General features: G+C 41.1%; 2 protein-coding genes across 2 annotated transcripts in view; one reads left to right on the forward strand and one right to left on the reverse strand.

The window, feature by feature from the left end:
* T265_00961 (hypothetical protein) overlaps window positions 1–21,056 on the forward strand; it is a gene marked incomplete at both ends in the record, with an annotated part of 57,524 nt that overhangs the window by 12,978 nt on the left and 23,490 nt on the right. The window contains one exon of the mRNA XM_009164876.1: window positions 1,227–1,280. Within this exon, the coding sequence (XP_009163140.1) occupies window positions 1,227–1,280 (54 nt within the window). The remainder of the gene's footprint in view (window positions 1–1,226; window positions 1,281–21,056) is intronic.
* T265_00960 (hypothetical protein) overlaps window positions 1–21,056 on the reverse strand; it is a gene marked incomplete at both ends in the record, with an annotated part of 91,224 nt that overhangs the window by 3,511 nt on the left and 66,657 nt on the right. The window contains 7 exons of the mRNA XM_009164875.1: window positions 329–453; window positions 2,633–2,841; window positions 4,468–4,652; window positions 9,015–9,276; window positions 13,466–13,668; window positions 15,572–15,895; window positions 19,168–19,395. Of these exons, the coding sequence (XP_009163139.1) occupies window positions 329–453; window positions 2,633–2,841; window positions 4,468–4,652; window positions 9,015–9,276; window positions 13,466–13,668; window positions 15,572–15,895; window positions 19,168–19,395 (1,536 nt within the window). The remainder of the gene's footprint in view (window positions 1–328; window positions 454–2,632; window positions 2,842–4,467; window positions 4,653–9,014; window positions 9,277–13,465; window positions 13,669–15,571; window positions 15,896–19,167; window positions 19,396–21,056) is intronic.

Consider the following 21,056-nt stretch of genomic DNA (forward strand, 5'->3'; position numbering starts at 1 on the left):
ATATCTAGGCATACCGAATGAGAGGGTCACTTTTCGGTGGTGACAAGGACTTTAGGCTGAAAGGCCCAGACTGAACAATTTATAATGGTCACAACCTCCCTACAAGGAACACTGGTTTTCCTGAAGGTTGAAGCACGTTGCTGCCATTTCAAGGGCTTGAAAACGCGATTAGCTGTGCGCAGAAAGTCAGTTATCCATGTCAGAAAAAAACAACACGCTTGCTTCTATGGGCTCATTACCTGAAAAATATTCTCCCGTCATGTACGGCAAACTCAAAGCTGGGTGCTCGCTGTTTCTCCTTAAAATTCCATCCATGCACTGAACGTACCATGGGAAGTTGTCGCCTGTTCTCACGTTGCACTGGTAGGCCAGCAGTACAGTATTGACCCGAATGTAGTACCTTGAGCAGCATGTTGAACGGATACATGGTAGTGGCAGGTTGTTTCATATAGACTATTTCAAAACGGCTTTGCATCAAATATGACTGATGTTCCAAGTGGAAATGCTTGATAAACTGGCCAATGATAGATCAGACTTTCCCAGTGATAAACAACAATCCAGTTTATTTGCTCAAAATGTCGTTCATTTCACAATTTCCAGATATGCTTTAGGTTTCTTTTCGTCCATTTTGTTGTTGAATATATCAGTCCTGATATTGAGCGCTCAGTGACTCTTTTTACAGATCTGAATTGTTGACATTCAGGAGGAGCGCATATACTCAGAAAGTGAAGTCGCTTTATGGACATTCTATCCTCTGTATACCATTTTCTGCTAGGAAACTTTCATCAGATCAGAACTCACTTGCCTCAGTGTACCGACTTAAAGTTACTCACACTAATGGCTGCCCACATGTTTAAGCAATTGACCTTTGGTGCCATCCTGCACTATCTAATCAACAGGCGGAGCACTTAAGCCGTGATACAAATTAACTGGCCGATCACAACACAGTGGTTTCACAGTTAGGATTAATGTAGGCTCCGAGCTGTAAGTGATTGTTTTTGAAGGATTTTGGAATATTTGTGCGGAATAGTGGACTTCCTTCGCAAAAATTGGGGACTTCCAACGAAAAGGAATCCAACATTTTATGCAATATTCTGACGGCTTGTAGTGATGCGCGGGTCACATCCTGATACAAGTTATCGGGTTGATGGGATAACATCAAGTATGGGAGGATGGATTTATCATGCTCAAAGGACATAGTTTGATTCTTCAAGTGTTTCTCACAGTTCCCTATGCTACATGAGAATATGAGCATACCGGGTCGCTGGATTATTTATGCGGTGAGTTTCGCTTTTGATTTCAGTCTACACGACACGAACTTCACACAAGGAAACAATTTGTGTTCTGAAATTTTGTGTGTCGAAATAGCCAGCTGTAGAGATAACAGATCCAACAGACTCTTCATGTCCAGTTTTTACCAGTGTGTTTCAAAACGTTTAACTCCTTCGGATGACTTTAATGGTGGTGATGGAGAATTGACACATTTACAGAATACATCACTTTTGTAACGCTTTGCTGACAACATGAAAATATCCTGGATTGAATGTTTCAAACCGTAGTTATCACCAAGCAAACAAAACAAGAAGCGAAGTATGGCTCGCGTGCGATCTCTTCCCCTCAACAAGCAGAGGTGGGGAGAAAGATAAATAGAAAATGCTAGTTTTTCAGAACATTGGTGTAGAGCCTGCAAAAAGAGCCGTTATAAGATTAAATAAAAATAGGCTAGTTGCATCAGTTTTCTGAAACTTGGAGTTGTGGTAGGTTTGAGTTGGGAAGTAGGCGTTCGGTGTTAGGCACTAGATTTGCAGCGCGTTTTTCTCAGTAGCTTGAGTTCAATCTAGATTTGATCGGAGGCGGATCAGCCCTTCTAGCCAGGTCTGGGGACGCTGAATCATTGCAAGCCAGATTGATTGTTCTGTTCCACTTGCGTCCATCCACGGTTGCGTACCTGTTTGTAACAAGGTGATTAAAGTTTTCGACTTTTAGGAAGCTTAATACAAGGCATTTTGGCTTGAAATATAACACAGATAATTTTGTTTTCTATTTCGGCTTTCGCTAGTGTGAAAGTTGAAGGTCCACAATGAAGAAAACTACAGTGGACTCCTATGAACACAACCCATCGTCATAAATAGTTCGTCCTATTTTATCTAGTCCATAAACCATCAAGTATACACGATCAAAGCCCATCTTGCGGGTGTAAAGAGGAGTTGAGAAATAGCATAAAATGATTTCTGGATTAAAGGCATATTTGTGATTAATTCTACTGCTCGGCCTAGAGGCAGCTGACGGTCTGTTCGGCACCATCAAAAGTTGACTTTGAGAACCACAAAGGGAAATAAGATTGCAAATGCTGTACAAAGTCACGACGATGTAGCACAAAAGCGAAGTTCCTGGTTTACAGTGGTTAGTTAAGGATGAGGACACAATTCTCACAATGTCCTGATTTTTTATGCCAATGTGACCACGTCCAGTGCTACCGTAAATGAAATTGCCATCAAATGTGTCTATAAGATTTCCGACCTCGACAATGACACTTCGTAAAATTCTGACAGATTGCCAGGCGGAGGGCACAAATAAGGATTAATCTACAGCAAACCTGTTGAAAGACAGTTTACCATGAAGCAAAACTTACGAGCACCACTGTTAAGGCGACATCCTCCCAAGAAATCACTGGATGACACGCGACCATGATCCCAGACGGACACTTCGATTCCGATATTCGACAATTGGTTGCGGTTGATGTCATTGTATACGAAGTTAGTATTCCATTCTGGGTTATTAGTCTTCCTGAGAACTTTGGTTTTCCGTTTCGAATGTTTAGGTTTATCAGGAAGCATGTAACTGTTGTTTAAAAGGTCGGAAAATACAAGCGCCGGATAGGTTTGTCCCCTTATTGCTCATAAATTGAAACAAGCAGATGAATGTAAAGTTTAGCAATGTAAATGAGATTGCTTCAGGCATTCGCGTTTGCGCGCGTTTTATTGACTTCAATTGGTTTGCAAGAAAATGTAGTTGTGCATGTAATAAGATTTACTGGGTTGTTGAATTTTTTAACACGTAAGGAAACAGCAAAAACTCCGAAAGGCATGAATAGCGGATCTTACGTGACCGACCTCAAGACCTATACTTATGGAGCCAAAATAAAGGAGTAATACCCATTTTAGAGAATTCTTTCGAGGACCTATCACTCAAAGTCGAATTAATAAACGATTAGGTATCAATATCGTGCTATTGACCATGATGCCTTGATGTTAGACAAAATGCCCGCAATAAAATGACCAAACTCATGGGCTGTTTTGCCATCAACCATGCATCCTCGACTACCAAAATTACATTCTATATCATATCCACTAAGTTTAACTGGAGATATCTATCTAAAGACATTTTTCTTCTGAATATTCTTCTTAATTTGGAAGGTTTCACGTGAAAAGCTTTGTTTATACATCATTCAAACGTACAACCCACTGCAGGTGCTCAACTTTCACATGACAGAAACTGCGAACTTTACTTCCCGGCATCTGAACATATGAGTGTGATAATGCCTTTGGATATTTTTTAAACAGTTGATTAGTTGATTAGACTTGTCACATTCGATCCTGGAAAATATTAGCCAAGCTTAATATGGCCGGATGTCTTGCGTGTAGGGTGAATTTGAGATATTCAGTACTTTTTATGAAAACGTATTTGGGTAAACCTGTACTGGATGACCTGTATAGAAAGCTGGTTTGTAGAAAATGCCACTCAGGAAGTGGCCACTTTAGAATATGTTCAAGTCTCAAATTTCATGCACCTGCTTCAAGGACTGGTCTTTCACCAACTGGAACGCGAACCGTACCCAACAAGCCTGCTAAAAATTTTGTCCTGTTTCACACTCGGTGTTCTGTGAGGACAGCCAAAATCACGTGATTTTAATAAACGATTGAAAATGGGGAGTCGACGAAAAATATGGGCGGCAACGGGATGTATGTCATGTTATCCACTAATTTCGATAACTAACTGGTTTCTGGACCCAGGTAGCTGAGTGGTTGACCTTGTGGACTTCCGTTTCGACGAGCGGATCTTGGTTCGCTTCTTAAGTGTCTTTAAATTGACTACCTTCCCCCCGTCTTTAACAGTATGCAAGGATGTAATTTCATCACTGCAAAGATAAAATACTTATTGATGACTTGCTTCGAGAAACCAAGCTTGTAGCATAAAATCCTAAATGTAACGTGACTGATGTAAAACAAGCATTGATCTCGCGTATAACAATGAAAATAACGATGAGGAGGAGAATATGGTTGATATTTTGAGAGATGGTATAACTGATAGAGTTACTGACGATGGCCACGATGATAATTATTGCACAGATGGTGAAGGCTAATGTGGCTGAACAAAAGCTGTGCTCACAATAGGCGTAAGAATTTCCTTTACTTACGGCAACTTAGTTACTTGCAAAATAATACATAATCAGCCTAGTGAACTCACATTTTAACGTATGGATTCACTGTTGTGCTCTTGGAACTGCTGATGGATGTTGTCAGCCCAGTGGCCGATTTAATCCAAACGTGAATTTCGCAGGGGTTGCCAGATGTAGCACCAGGAATAAGTTTCAAAGCAAGGAGCAGCGACCCATGGTCAATTTGCATGGTAACTGGCAGATTAACGGTTCGCTGTCATAGATAATGTGAATGGACGAGTGTCACAAAAGAATTTTTATGGACCCATCAATTTACTCAATATAGTCTTGTCAAATTTAACAAATGACCACTTCATCAGTGGTAGGTGATTCCTGCTTAGGGTTCAGATACAATTTATAAATCGGAGACTGGTGCAAGGTATTTGATACGTTATAGCTCGTTTCGATATTATTCAGTATATTTGAGGGAACGACTGAAACGACCCTCCGATTGAAAGGGGTAGCTTGGGTTTCTAAATGACGATATTGCTGGTCAAGTACTTACAACTGACCACAGTCAGAATTATAGCTGCATATGTATTTGATCCTGATGCCATACTGGTAGAGTGAATTCACGTTAAATATTCATTCGTATCCGCCTAACGAGTCCTAGTAATTTTCAATTTAAATTTTGTCTTCCAAATGGAGCCAGCATATTCTGGGAAGCCGAAAAACACCGCACAGTGTTTCACCCTTATTGAGAAGCATCAGCAATGCGCATCTTCCCGAGTGAAATGTCCGAATGCGAAATCGTCGCTGGGGATCGTATCCGCCTAACGAGTCCTAGTAATTTTCAATTTAAATTTTGTCTTCCAAATGGAGCCAGCATATTCTGGGAAGCCGAAAAACACCGCACAGTGTTTCACCCTTATTGAGAAGCATCAGCAATGCGCATCTTCCCGAGTGAAATGTCCGAATGCGAAATCGTCGCTGGGGATGGTTGGTGCAGCACATTCAGTTGCTTAAAACCTCATGAACGAGAGATTCAGCTGGGTCGCCGGTGAGTCTCCCGTCAAAACCAAAATGGTATGCAGTTGAGTGTAATTTGCTACTTTCGTGCAACCTGGGTCCAAGTAGAATATAAGGTTGGTGGAAACTCGGGGACTCTGTCCACCTGATGAGCCCCAAGAAGGGTGAGATCAGTCGTGGGCTGCCGAAGAATTTTCAGCAACCTTGCGAGTACTGTATTACGTCTATAGAACGACTGAAACGACCCTCCGATTGAAAGGGGTAGCTTGGGTTTCTAAATGACGATATTGCTGGTCAAGTACTTACAACTGACCACAGTCAGAATTATAGCTGCATATGTATTTGATCCTGATGCCATACTGGTAGAGTGAATTCACGTTAAATATTCATTCGTATCCGCCTAACGAGTCCTAGTAATTTTCAATTTAAATTTTGTCTTCCAAATGGAGCCAGCATATTCTGGGAAGCCGAAAAACACCGCACAGTGTTTCACCCTTATTGAGAAGCATCAGCAATGCGCATCTTCCCGAGTGAAATGTCCGAATGCGAAATCGTCGCTGGGGAGACCTGGTGCAGCACATTCAGTTGCTTAAAACCTCATGAACGAGAGATTCAGCTGGGTCGCCGGTGAGTCTCCCGTCAAAACCAAAATGGTATGCAGTTGAGTGTAATTTGCTACTTTCGTGCAACCTGGGTCCAAGTAGAATATAAGGTTGGTGGAAACTCGGGGACTCTGTCCACCTGATGAGCCCCAAGAAGGGTGAGATCAGTCGTGGGCTGCCGAAGAATTTTCAGCAACCTTGCGAGTACTGTATTACGTCTATAGAACGCCTAGTCGTTTTCCGTTTTTTTTTGTGGCAATAATGTCATGGCCCTAGTCATTCAGTTAGTCGCTGGACAGAAAAGCAATAGTTTGTGACCACAGGGTGGTCTTGTTGATTGCGGTGTATGCTACCGGCCCTGTATTGAGTCCTTTTGAGCGACGAAAGGCCTAATCTGATGCAAAACTCATGGCTGATGAAAATAGAAGACAACGTTATAACCAAAGAGCTGCATGTCAGACTGTTAGGAATTCTTGGACGCTCACCAGAAAAATGAATACATCGAATTTTGTTGCCGGAGAGCATTGTTGAAGCATGTGTCTAAGTTATTATTTCATTGCCATTAAAAGGTGTTACAATGGATTTACTCATAATGTGGGTACTTACGTCAACTTTCGCACAAATCTGAAGTCACACGTATTTACAGGAACATCAATTAACAAATGAAGTCTTCACTTCCTAAAGCATCACTTTTTTGAATTCGCCCCAAAAGATAAGGCAAATCACATTGGCTATTATTGTGAGAGCACCCGGAGAAACCGTACAAGTGGTTGCTTCCAAGAATCTATCCTTGGAATAAAAAACTTAAATGGCCCATTTTGCAGAATAATAGTATAACCACCCACTCAACCCTGCACTGACGATGTCACCTCGATTGGTGATGAAACGTTTGCAATCCAACTGCCAAGCTCGGCGAACAGACCAACAACCTAATAATATGACCGTCCGCAACATATTTCTAACTTTAACTCACGAGTAATCACTTCCGAAGAGACCCATGTGTGAAGAAACAAGTCTCAATAATCCAGTACCATGAGGCGTAGTTCAATGCTAAACAAACATGAAAGTGAATTTTAGGTTTGGTCAGCTCTTTCAAGTGAGTACCGTAAAAAGAGACATTTGTACTCGAGTTTAGCATCTAAAAAGTCCGGGTAGCATGGTAGAAAGACCCGGCACCTTATACTTGTTTGCGACTGACAACGGCATCATCTGTCAATTTGCTTACATTTTGGCGTCACACAACATCTCTTTCAGGACGTTGGTCTGCCTGCAAATCTTGCTAGCTGGACTGCAAACCTTTTAATATTAGTCAAAATGACATCGCCAGTACGGGTTGTGTGGGTAGATTATTTCGCTTCTGCCTGTACCTGCATGTTTTCTAAATAATATCTAATAGCCATAGACTGCTAGGTTGGTGGCTTTTGCATAATCTCTCCGACCAATATCGAATCAATGCTGCGTTGAATTCTCAACTTTATGTACTTGGCTGGTTTGTTGTTGCCTTCATTCATTCTTCATTCGTTGCCACTGGGCCGTTTCCTTCTTGCCTTGCGGCCTGGTTTCAATCTACTTGCTTGGTTAGTTGGATGACCCCTTATTTCCTTGTTTGACAAGTTTGGTCATTGGATGTCCGGTTTCCTGTGTTGCCCCGAGCCCCGCAATTATTTAACTATTGTTAATAGATTACATTCGTTTTATTCACTTCATCCAGATTTATTTGGATTTGCGAGGGTTCTCCTAAAATGACTACAGGCTTGAAGGCGACCATTATTTCATGTTTTCATAAACGCCCTACATTCATTACAGCGGCGTTTTTCAAAGAGACCAAATGCACTGCTAACATTTGGTTTCATGCGAAAACAAACAATCAGATGCCTTACCTACCAACACTTTTCTGCTCTGGTAGCACAGAGTACTGCAGCACACTAGCTTACCCATCATTAGGGTGAATTTGTATTCTGAAATCGTACAGCAGCTTGACGAAGGCATTGAACAAAAGTCTGTATTCTGCCGCCTAAATCCTGCTTAGAAATAGGACCCGTGTCTATTTTGAATTCGGCTGCAGTGATTGTGTAGGTCTGCAAACGGGCAATCATATCGAAAAATTTGGTGTAATTTCCAAAAAATAAGTAACGCCGTGGATTCTGTTCACGAAACTTCTGGTAGGTTCATCTTGAGGCAAAAATCAAATCAATCGTATTGCGACGGTTTTAAAGTTCACATGTTCTTCAGAAATGCCTTTCCGCAACAGAAGCAATTTGCCTCTGAAGTTTGTAGAGAGTCTGGATTCCAAGTATTGCAAAACGCGCACTCCATCCCTTGAAGTTTCCCGACATTTGTTGACAAGTAAACGTTCCTGGATGCTAGGCCCAGAAATACGGGCACATTTGTCTACCCCGCAATAGTTATATGGTATCCTAAAACCAAACTTTCACTGCTATTTTGAACCTTCTATGAGGCCCTAACTATCAACACATTGCCGAACTGCATCAGCCAGAGTGATGGCGCCAGCATCCCGTCTATTTGGATTGGATTCACTGCACACCTTAGCAAGCATAGTAACCAGATGTCAAGCAAGGGTCTCAAAAATGACGCATCACAACCTGCACAACAACAAACGGAAGTACATCCTAATCAGGGTGCACACCCACGTACGCTGACCCAATCTGACTGTCAGTTGATCACAAGGATGCACCAAGCATAGGACAAGGACCCAAATGTCGCTGCATTTGACTCGTATTCAGTTGATTGTAGAAATCCTTGAGAAAGGCCGCCCACGGCAACCGAAACTTCGGATTACAACAACCTATTCCACTACGCTGTGTTTTGACTTTACAATTAAAAAACTCCATATTATACGCGACATAGCACTGCATCATTTTTAATACTCTTCGAGCTGGTTTCGGCCTGGAACTCCCAGAATTGATTATCGTTTAGATTAGAATCTGTCCGGGGTCTGAATTTTGGAAAAATCACTTGCATGTTTTTCACTTTCTTCGGCTTACCCGTTCACTGAGCGGATACCATTGAGGGCCAGCTTCAAATTGAAAATCCGAGAAAGGAATGATAACTTCACCCAAGAAAAGATTGGTGCCAGACGATGTTTTGTGCCAGACAGCGATCTGGAGAGTACGAGCGAGCAGTTCACTATAAGGAATGGAATACTTGAAGACTTCCTCAAAGACTGGGTTGCGGTTCTTTTTCTTGTGGGACGTCTTACGCTTGCTTCCCTTGGTTTTATCCGGTAACAAGTAAGATTTCACATAACTGCCAGTAAAAAGAAGTGATGATATAGAAGTAATTATAACTAACACAAAAATCTATAAAATAACTTTAAATGTGTGATAAAAACTTACTGGATGAATTGCCAACTAAAATCTCATTTCTCAAAGAGCAACAATGATTTTTACTAGGATGTCGATGATAAACCATTTGCTCGGTGTTCTAATTTCAAGTTTGTGAAACAGAAGATGATCGCTGTGCCACCTACACCAATAAACTATAAAGTTGAAGAATGTTAAATAAGCAGACAGCTTTAGTAACGAACAGAACACAGGACCACAATCACTGTGCCGTCACCAGCAATGGCATTGAACCAGGTTGCCAAGTAGGTTTCTTTCAGTGGCCTGAGGTCAATTTACAAGGTGCCCCTGGATGTCACTTTAAAAAGCGATTTCAATTTTAAAAGGACATATAGGTGGAAATCCTGAAGTAGCTGTGACGTATCTTATGCCGCTTCACGCTGCCCATAGAAAACCAAGGTGAACAGAAGTCAACTGTGGAGTACCTCAAAAGTAACCTTAAGTATATCTTATGACTTCTAAACATGAATTGGAGATGAGATACTTCTGCAGCCAAGTGTTTACTTTTTACGTTGACTATCGACTGTCTGCACAAAGTTCAACCGCGATTATTCTGTGCGTATTGTGTAAGGGATGAATTTGCTTGGAAAAAAAGACAGAGAATATAACCCTCCACAACTGGTTGTACAAAAATACCTTCCTGACAAAACAGACTGCTTGTGAGGCTGATGAAAAGTAGACTTCGATATATCGAACATAGTGTGAAACGAAATATAAGGCAGTATTGTGCAGAGAATTAATCTGAGTGACAACAATAGAGAGATCCAGCTAGAGTTTAGTTGATTTGCTCGTTAACACTGACTTAGTTTACAGTTGCGGGTATTTAGCCAGAAGGCTTTTTTATTTTTGTTTTTCTGTCATGTACATCATGCACCTTCGCTTCCCACTTTCACTCAAATGTAGAAACCAGCGTGATAGCTTGATGGAATCTAGGGTGAGCCAATATTGCGATTGCTTGGAACGATCACACCCAGAAGGGTGACAACCTGGACGTCTGTATTAGAAAGTCGCAAGTGCTTGAAGAAAAACAGCGAAGCACATACGTCTTTGCAGACATATGTGGATAGCGATCACCCTCGTCCATAAAGTTTTATCTAATTCAAGTTACAGTCATAACAAGACCATACGAAACGGGTATTTTTTCATAATCGTCATTTTAAAGGGTTGAATTTTATAATGCGATTTGAGTACAGACTGGCTGGTGTTTTGGCATTTCTTTATCCTGTTTTTCATAATGTCAAAACAGTTTCAGCGCCAGAAATTCAGTCGGAATAGAAGGTAGTACATCAGTTCGGATCTCAAAACACGTGTTAAAGTGTTATTCAAACTAACCGATAAAATAACGTGAGTCTTTTTCGGGAAGCATGTTTTTGCGTTGTCTATATATACTTGTGCACAAGTGTAGAAGGCTTGGTAAAAACACCCCTCAAATCATTTCACGCGCTCCTGTCGTTCTGTTTCTATAGGATCTTACATTTCAGTCATTTTCACACTACATCAGATTTATGATCCAAACATTTTGTTTTCGTGCGGCATATCCTCACTATACATCTTTCAGGTCTATTTGTTCCGGTTCCAACTTGCTTGGCTGCTCCCTTGCGCAAAGTTAATTGCCATTGCAGTAGTTTGCCACGATGGAGCAAATACTGCCTCAAAACTGCGTGAAAAACCGTGAAAACGAACCTTTCGTTGCCATCGATATTTGAAGTTTGAGATATCACCGATTTTTGGTTTCTTTGATCCGAACATGTTTCACCAAATCTATGAAACTAGTTTAAAAATGCAGTTAGAAGCCTATAATATAAGAATTGCGCCTACCTGAATGGGTGTACTACGTAAATGGTTATTCACAGTGCCGTAGTAATTGCATCACCTGAATAGGTCTTCCGGTTTTCACTTCTGCGTGAACTGTAGTGTGATTAACAGAGATAGCAACCACAGCTGACCTAGTCGCTTGGCCTCCAAATTCCATTTCTTTCTGCCGCCATGACGACTACAGTACAAATAGTCTCAACTAGATATGCAGTCATGTGCCGGAGGGATCAGGTTGACCCAGGTCATAAGGAGACTGCTGGCGTCACTTGTGCTTCGTCGTCTTATGGTGATGAAGCACTGATAGGTCTTCCGGTTTTCACTTCTGCGTGAACTGTAGTGTGATTAACAGAGATAGCAACCACAGCTGACCTAGTCGCTTGGCCTCCAAATTCCATTTCTTTCTGCCGCCATGACGACTACAGTACAAATAGTCTCAACTAGATATGCAGTCATGTGCCGGAGGGATCAGGTTGACCCAGGTCATAAGGAGACTGCTGGCGTCACTTGTGCTTCGTCGTCTTATGGTGACTAGTGAAGCACTGACTTATGAGCAGCAAGCTGGATCCCGGCCTGATGGGATTTACGTCGACCAAATCTCTACACTCGAACAATGTCGCATGACCCACAACCTCAGTATTCCTGAATTTTCAAGGCGCGTTTGACTCATTTTGTTTTCCTAACACACTTGCCCATCGAAGAATGTCTCGAAAGTTTGTGAACATGAATAATTCTTTGTATTCTCAGACTTTCAGACGTGTGTGTATACCGAGAGCTCTCCAAAAGCTTCCGCACACTAAGCGGTGTCCATCATTTCTATTCACTTTCGTGATCAATAAGATAATGATGCGAACTCTGGGAAGTCTTAAAAAAGTCTGGTGTTTGGATAACCAATGGCGAAAACCTTGTCGACATGAAATATGCAGAAGATATCCTTCTCGTCTTCTAAGAGTAGGAGAATACATAGGTATTTTAGGCTGAACTGACCAAAGTCATCCCGTCATTTAGCATGCACTTTGCACCCACAAAGTGGGTGCTGGACATGAGTACAGCACTCACAATCCGGGGAGAGGTACCCAAATTTGTGCAGCGTTTTACGTATCTTGGAAGCCGTATTAGTTGCGATTGAGGTGTGACAGATGAGGTCAATGCACGAATCTGCAAGGCTCGGCTCGCGTTTGCTAATTTGAGACACCTATGGCGTCAACTGGGTATATCCCTGAATCTCGAGGGATGTGTGAATTGGGTTACTTTAAGGACCGTTTTGTCGTATGCTACGAGACTTGGTTTGTTCGAGCAGCAAAACGGAAATGTCTTCAAGCGACCAACAAACAATGTCTTAGAAACATAGCCTATGTGATTTGATGTTGGCGAATCCTTAACGAGGCAAATAAAAAGCAAGTTTTCGATTACGCGATGGGACTACTATTGAGGAGTGTGTTTAGCACCAAAAGCTGAGTTGTGTATGCTAAACCATCTTTTGCTGAACAGGAAGATGTTTTCCGTGCCAGAATTAGGTTAGCCGAAGCAAAAAGTTGGCCAACCCTTAACCCCTTAACCTACCAACCTGGTATGAGAAGAATTACGAAAAGTCTGAGGGCTAATGGTGCTCTTGCTTTCCCCACTTTTTTACTTTACATAAATCATGTCTATACGGTAGCGAAGTACCAGTGTTGTATATTGATGTCATGCTGTCAATAACGATTTCGTGTCTGAAAGTGGCGCTTCTGCTAGACAATTCAGAAATTCGAGGAATTGACAGGAGGTCACTGAAATTATCCAGAGTAAATACCTTATTTTAATCAACTTTCCGGCAGGTTTAAACTTGCTAGACGTCTGTGAAAAAACGTAAATTTTTCTTGCTCTCTTACTCTTTTGCTTGTGGTAACGCACTTTGGGTAGGTGTTCCATAGCATGTTGCTATCCAACATATACCAATCAAATGCTTTTTTTGTTTTTATTACAGTCACTGTAGCACAATATTTCCTTTGGAACCACAAGCGAGCTGACCACACGGTCATCCTCGCCTTCTCTATTTTGCTCATCCTTTTGCTGTTTATCTTGTCAAAAGGTTTTACATCTTTATTGTTTAGGTACACACACATCAGGCAAAACTTAGGACTTGCCGTAAAGTGGTTAATCAACCAAGTAAGATATCCCAAGTCTTATCACAGCCGCTGCACCCCCAGGGATGATGTCAAGCGAAATAATGAATTGGTGGTCCTCAAGTAGCGCCTTAATTCGGCAAAAAGATTTACTTCCATAGAGTGCGATTTACTCACGGATTGCAGCTCATGTGCTTTCTGTCAGCAACGGCAAGATCCCGCGCTTGCTTGACAGCGATACGAAGCGTTGAACTTTGATGATCATACTGAATGTCCAATCTCAAGTCACCCGTGACAGCTATACCATGTGTATAACTCGATTCGCGTTCGCTGTAGATACTCAGAGTTGACCCGTAAGTCTGTTTAATGAAATAAAGAAACTAAGTGGTAAAACGGGTTGATAAATTGTGCTCACAAAAATGTTAAGACAATTAAGGCCGTTTTAAAACAGTTTTTAAAAGCACGCAAAATTAATTAAATGGCTATAAATGGTAATCACCATTCTGTGACAGACCTGATTGTCACAGCCGGGCCAACAACATAATTGGCTCGAAAAACAACCTGAGCAAAAAAGACGATTATGTAAAAAGAGATAACGGGATTAAAATCAACCGCTTTCTTCCGTCAGGATAGAAAAGACGGAAAAACCGCTAGAAAGCCCATGTGCCCACTTCATTGCTATCTGCATAGAACAGTCAATAAAGCTTGGCGGTCAGTTTCACATTAATCCTATCTTTGATGAAACCAAAAGGGCGAGTTCCAGGGAATTAGGTGGGTGATGGAGAAAACAAAAGGGTAGCTTATTTCCCTTGCATGTTATTTTTCATGAGGTTGACTGTTTCGCGGATGGCCGTAAAATGAACTGCGCTGTTTCTGATTGTCAGAGTTTAAATTAAGGCAGCTGATTGTATTGTTGGTGCATCCTTGGAACGGGGAAAAAGCCACAAAATTACATTTGGATTAACAGGATGCAAGTAATAGACGAACTATACAGTACTGTTTTGTATAACTAATTAGTTAGGAAATATCTACAAAGTCAAAAGATTTTAACTGACACTGTTTTTTACGCAAGAAACAGAAAGATCTGAATGAAATCAGCCAGATACTGGGGATTGGTGTGCGTCAGTATACTTCTAAAACTTTTGAGACAGGGAACCTTAAATCCTTCATCCGTGTGAAGATTCTAGGTTGGCTACTCATGGTAGTGGATAGCTTTACTGCAAAATGTTATCAAAAACACCATCCTCTAGTACTCATCGCTCTTCTTGGGTTACAGGATGATAGCACTTTTGAACACGACTGAGAATGTCAAGTGAGAAAGCATGCTTTGTCACTGAGTCAGAACCTGACCACATGCATCATTTGCACAGGCAAATTTGGGGCATGTAGAGAGTAAACATCGACCGTCTCAATTCTTTAAGTGCTTTCGTCACTCGCTTGACCAATTAAACTATGTAGTTGAACCGTCAGTAGTACTGGTCGTTTTCTTCCGAAAATGATTCAGGTTCATCCCACTTCATTCTGCTTTATCATTGACCGCCCGCACATTACGCGTCCCATAAAAAACGTTGTCGCGGTCAGTTAAGACATTTACGTCTGCACAGCTTGCAGTTTACTAGAGGTCACTAACTTTGCTGGTAGTCAGGGGGTATATTCAGATTCATCATGCACGGATTACGAGTGCGTATACATTCATTCTTGTGTCATGGGCCTCACTGATGGGGAAGAGTGAAAAACTTCTTTAGTTTGAAGTAAATAAAGGAACTGAATACGAAGTTCCAAATCATGTGCGTACTTCACATATACAATCTTTTAGTCATCATTGAATTGTTTATGGAATTCGGGATGCGCATGGAAGAATAGCTACCCAAATAGCCACCTTTATTCCCAGTGAAACGATTGAAAACAAAAACATTGTATTTTTAGTCTGGCGTTTGGATGTAAAAAATCAGGAAACCAGTGGGTTTCTAAGTAGCCATACGAAGCCTCGTGTGAAGAGACTGCTTCCCACAAATTAAAATTGGAGTATATTTGCGATACGTAGAAAATTGTTATATGTTTTGCACTATAAATGAAAAAACGTAAACTACTTTTGCTGGTCCCAGGAATTGCAAGCTTTGAAGATCCCTACGAAAACCATAGATCAAACTTTCATCGGAATAAGACACATTTGGGATATTTCTGATAATATACACCAGAAACAGAACCAAATAATAAAAGGCGCAAAACAAACTAGAAACAAAGGTTGATAACGAATAAACGAGGGATAAAACAGGTAATTACGCTTGAAAATGGAGTTTGGGTTACATTCTCATAACGGCCCACTGTTCGCAGACTCCCACCAAACACGGTAGACTGTAGTCGGCGGATATTGTTCTTAAATTCCCATTCATCGAGGGTTCGACTTCTACGCCTTAGTCCTCTTTCAGAAAGCAAAATTTCCGACGGTGCAAGCAACAGCGCTTCTCCGTTCGTTCGTTCAATTCCTTCAAACTCCAAACCCAAAGAGGAACGTAGCCAGTAAAACTTTGAATATTTAGCAGTAAAATTATACAGAGTCCCATTAGTGGTTGCCAAAGATGGTCCGAAAACATGAATACGTATTACCTGTTTTTCTGCCCACAGCTGCAAACAGCAACATAGCCAGTGACCAACATCTTCGCTAAGCCTAGGTAAATGATAGTTTGGCAGAGAAGAGTAGTACATCAGGTCGGTGGTTGTTGCATTGATAGCATACCGGCCCACAGACGTCAAAGCAGTGCGTTCTAACAAGTTGTAATAGGAAGAAAAAACTACCCCTGTTATAACTGCTCGTACTAAAGTTGGAACTATGTCCTAAGTTTCACCTCTTTTTAGCAGTGCAGAAACCTGTCGACAAAACTCTAAGGGCGACTCGTTCAACGAAGCGACAATAATTCAAAAACCTAAACTTAAACCCCCTTGTTCAAAGCCCTCTGGAAGATATGACATTTGCAATCAACGGGCCTTTCCTAAGCTGGATGGCTGGACCAACAGGTAGCATTCTCTTCCAACTATTTCGCGCCAGAAACTGCTGGTATATTTGTTTTGCTTGTGAGCGATATCTATATAGGACACTATCTCAAACTGTTGATAGCTACTTCGTTCCCGTTTGCTTCAGAAAGCTTTGGATGTTTCTATACAATAGGTCAAAGATACAATATGTTCGAATTCGTCCATTGCTAACCTAGAGTGGTAAACTGTGCGGGTTATATAGTCACCCTCCTGCAACCTTCTTCGTCGCAGTGTCGGAGTTGGAAACTATATACTAGTCATTTTGAGTAAATACAGCTTACGCATACGCATGTTTGCCACTTGAAATTGTGACATAGGTTACCTTACTGAAGTTTTTTGTTCGTTCAGCATAAACGTTCTACGGTTGAAGCTGGCAGATTCTCCGTAGAATCGCATATAAAGCCTCCAAAATAAGGGGGACTACCTCACATTTTCGAATGACCGTCAAACTGGACATATTATGTCGGTTGATTCTCCTGCGTAACTCATTAAAAAACTGCATAGGTATGTTGACTTTGAGACAAGGCTATATGGCAGTACAAGGCGACCATCCCTTACCTTGGACGTTATTTGCTGAAACACAGAAAAATGTGAATTGTCTTACACGTGTTCTCAGTTCATAACTTTTGATCGTCTACCGTATGCGATCTTATAAAATGTTTCTTTTATTGTAGAAGCTCGGAAAAACTATATGATAGTCAGATTTCAATACTTGGAAGTTCTTCCGCTTGGCTTAGATTACTCGCAGTTCTAGTCGCAACTATTACCCTCGATTTTTTGTCAGTGTTCAGTTAATAATAATGATACTGCTTTCTTTTTAACTCCTCCACCATCCACTTGGATCATCCTTATTAGGTGTACAAGCCTGCTATGATTCATCACTTTGTTTGAAAAATTCACGAAATCGCCTGAATTAACCTCAGTAAGACGGTACTTATAAGGAGGATACCCAGCATTTTGTCACTACTTTCAGTTTAAGTTGGAATTCATGTGAAATAATTCTACGCCGATCCATCTTTGAGATCAGTTTAGATGAGCTGTTTATTTCCCAGGTGGGCGCACCATAGCATGTTGTTTCGTATATTGAATTCGTACTAAGCTTCAAAACCCACCCATTCATGTCGGGTACACACACCAACCACCACAGAACAAACTTATGAGTTAGGTTGTGTATCCACGTACTTGGATAGGTTACAAGATGGACTGAGAGCTGTAACTATGTGTCAGGTTTCACTACCTCCACGACCTGTCAGCATTTTGTATGGGAGAATGTTTTTGATTCAAATGGTATATCATTCACTTGATCTGTAGAGATGCCGCTTCAGTCAGTCGTACCGAAATTCGCAAAACCTAGAAGTTCGGAAGTTTGGCTCTCCAAATTCAAAGTGCCACGAAAGTAGATAGAGCACCTAATTCAGTCACCCGAACCAAGGTGATCGAGAACAGACAGGTAGGCAGCGCTACACGTTTATTGTCACTAGATCAAATACCGAATTTGTCTGACACTGGTAGCTCACCCTGATAGACAGAGATGAATAAACAAGATGAAACCCTCTCCGACTTTATGTCATTAATCGTGTAATAGAGACGTGGACATTTTTTGGTCGCTACAAGTTTCACAGAGATAGTGAAGCTCTTTTAGTGTATGAAGTTAGATGGAAGTCAAATTTAAGACAACCAATGCAGAACCGTGATTGTTCCTTCAAATTTACAGTGGATTTTACTTTTTAATGATATGATTTGGGGTTTTCAATGGCAAAACTTATAGAGTAGTGAGATAACTAGCTAGTTAAGGCATTGAAAAACAAAGATCACCCCGCAGGACTTGATTCTTCTGTGGCGTAAACGAGTTTCCAATCTATGTCAGGCTTGGCATCATCGTTCAACACTACTGAACAAACCGTCAGTGATCATAAAAATCGTCAGGAGGGAAACTGTTCCTATCTTAGGTTTATCGTACGAATGAGTGTTTTTGACCCAATCAACACAGATATCAATGCGGCAGGTTGGTGTTACAGCAATGGTTATTCGAGACTAAGAATGAGACATGTTCTTATTGCCATTCTCAAGCAGCAGCCCTGCACCACAAAGTTTTCAAGTATTTCCTCCTCATAAGTTTTGATCATGGTGTAACATTTTTGGGAACTGAAAACCCGTTGAAACGTTTAAAAAACAAAGGTGACGAATGCTTAGGGGTGGAAGGGAAGCGGGTTTTATTCATAGCATAAGGTAACAGAGGTACTAAGTATAATAAAAGTGGTATGAGTAGTTGCAGGAAAATGTCGAACCATGAGCATACTCATTTCCTCTTCATGAACTTGAGGTTGGAAACAAATCCGTATGACAATCTGTATGCTCTTTTTAACAACGGTTTGAATGTTGTTTACCTCTTATTATAAATTGCACTCCCTTTAGTTTGGCGGGATTTGATAGGTTCGTAGAAGTGGGTACCGGCGTGTGGAGTGGAGTCCTTTGTTAAAATCATCATGACAGATGAGAAATGCTCTCTTCTTGTAATTATCCGCTCTCCTGATTGTGGATTTACGGTTTTCATGAGGTACAGTAAACTGAAACTTGTTAATATATGTCGAATCTTGGAAAGGTGGTTTCTGAAGGCAGGCTTCGATAGATTGAGCTGTTAGTAATATGTCCAAAATTTATTCGTATTGAAACCCCAAAGATGTTAACTTTTATTATTGAATCTAATTTTTTGTTCATTGATAATATACACATTAAGAAAAAAATGCATAGCGAAGGTTTACTGGTGTGAGTAATTTACATTGTTTAGGAACAGTCAGGCAACTTGTGGTTGTTATAAAATCATTTCGTGCGATAGATAAACTTACGCGACTGGCCAAGCTTAAAGTTGACTTGCTATCAGCCTCAGAATGGAGCCGCTGTTTGTGGATGCTAGACCCGTCGGAATGGCGCAAGTCAGTTACGGAAGAACTAAATTGCTCCCGTGGTGGTGGTGGTGGATGTAAGTGGGAGCTACCGGAGTGCCCAGTCATTGGAAACGAAGCTTCGCTCGAAGAGATCTTTGATTTGGCGCGCAAATTTTCTTGGCTGGAACCCTGGAATAAAGTCAACCACGATACGAAAAAAATCAGGGTGATAATGATAAGGCATCATATTGGGTTTATGTAATGAATTTTTAAATGGTTAAATTTACCGAGGTCAATCAGTCACATACCAGGGAAGGTGCTCTCTGAAAAAAATTAATAGCGCTTGGGATTTTGTACGAGGCTGATAGCAACCTTCCAGGGATTACAACAGGTTTAATAATTGCCAATATGCAAGTACTTCTTTGGAAAAGAAGAAGAAGCAATAAATTGGAAAGATGTGACACGTACACTTCCAGATCGAATTACAGTACTCATAACAGCAACCAAATTTAGTATATCTAAAATAGAGCAATTTCACAGGAGGAGCGCGTGCAGCCAATTCTCCACATTTGTCCAATGGTGAGTGGAGCCTAGCGCATCGATCAAAACAGAAGCTGTTTTACGTTAAGCACTTTCGTATGAAAGGTTGTTCGTCCAAGAGCGGTTAACCAGCAGTGTAACTGACTTGCGCTTCGACAGGATGCATCACCATATCCTTTATTTACGGAACTCATATCAAGTAGTCACGTACTGAGTGGCTTCCTAAAGCTAGTGAGCTACACACTGCTGACCATTCACAACAAAGACAGAACATCCATGCAATCCCCTCCACTTTTTGACATAGAGTGACTTCATTTTCAGGAAGAAAAGTTTATTTGAAATTCCAAAGTCCTCCGTACCATTGATGCCCACTAAATACAGTATTCGGTGAGCTATCTCCATGAGCTTGTACTCATTGCAGCAAAACACTAATGCTGGACGCCGCAAGCTTAGTAATCTACTGAGTTGGACCCACCCTTATCACTGCAGATTGGTGTTTTGCAGAAAATAACAATCAACCACTGAAACCACGGATAACAAATACTCAACAAGTGTACAGTCTAAATGATTATATCCTGCGCTTTAGATAAATGGCGCATTCTTCTATTCGTACGATGTGGTTTTACTGCATAGAAGGTTCGGAATTAATGCGCAATACGAGCTAAGATTTGAGTACCCGGTTAAATTGCCCACGCTCCCAGGAACTGCAGTTCAAAAAATTGTGAGTGATGATTCTTCGAGAGAAGTTATTACTAAAGAAGTCTATCGATAATTGAAAAATCCACAGAATAAAAGCCCGATTTAGTGCTCAATTTTGGAGGAAACAGCGTGCCGCCTGCATAAAACCCAATCAACAACACATTTTGTTTTATATTTTCGGAGGCTCCTCGCACATATCTGTAAGAAGCTGTTGCGCTACAGATTAGTTCCGTCAATATTTCACTACCTAATGTACTATTGTCTGTTTGGTCGGAGCTCAGACTTTTTCGAATTATGCAAAATGCTTCCAACGTAAAAAAATCTGTGGCAGAGATGCCTGTCCCATGGAAAGACACAGGCAACAACACTGATGTTTCACTGTTCAGGAAGATCCTGAATTTTCAGTAAGTTGTGCTTGAAACGAGGACGTACTACAACCACAGGGAACAGTGGACAGTAGAACAAGCCTTAAACAAGTTATCAGTTGAGTGTAGTAGCAAGGTAACCCCGTAGGTCCTCATGCCCCAAATTACTGCTACGCAGGTTTAGTGGAGGTTATATGGAGAACGGTACAATGTTGCATAAATTAAAAAGCTACAGTCTATTTCAGT

Source organism: Opisthorchis viverrini, assembly GCF_000715545.1.
Source record: "Opisthorchis viverrini unplaced genomic scaffold opera_v5_10, whole genome shotgun sequence".
NCBI lineage: Eukaryota > Metazoa > Platyhelminthes > Trematoda > Opisthorchiida > Opisthorchiidae > Opisthorchis > Opisthorchis viverrini.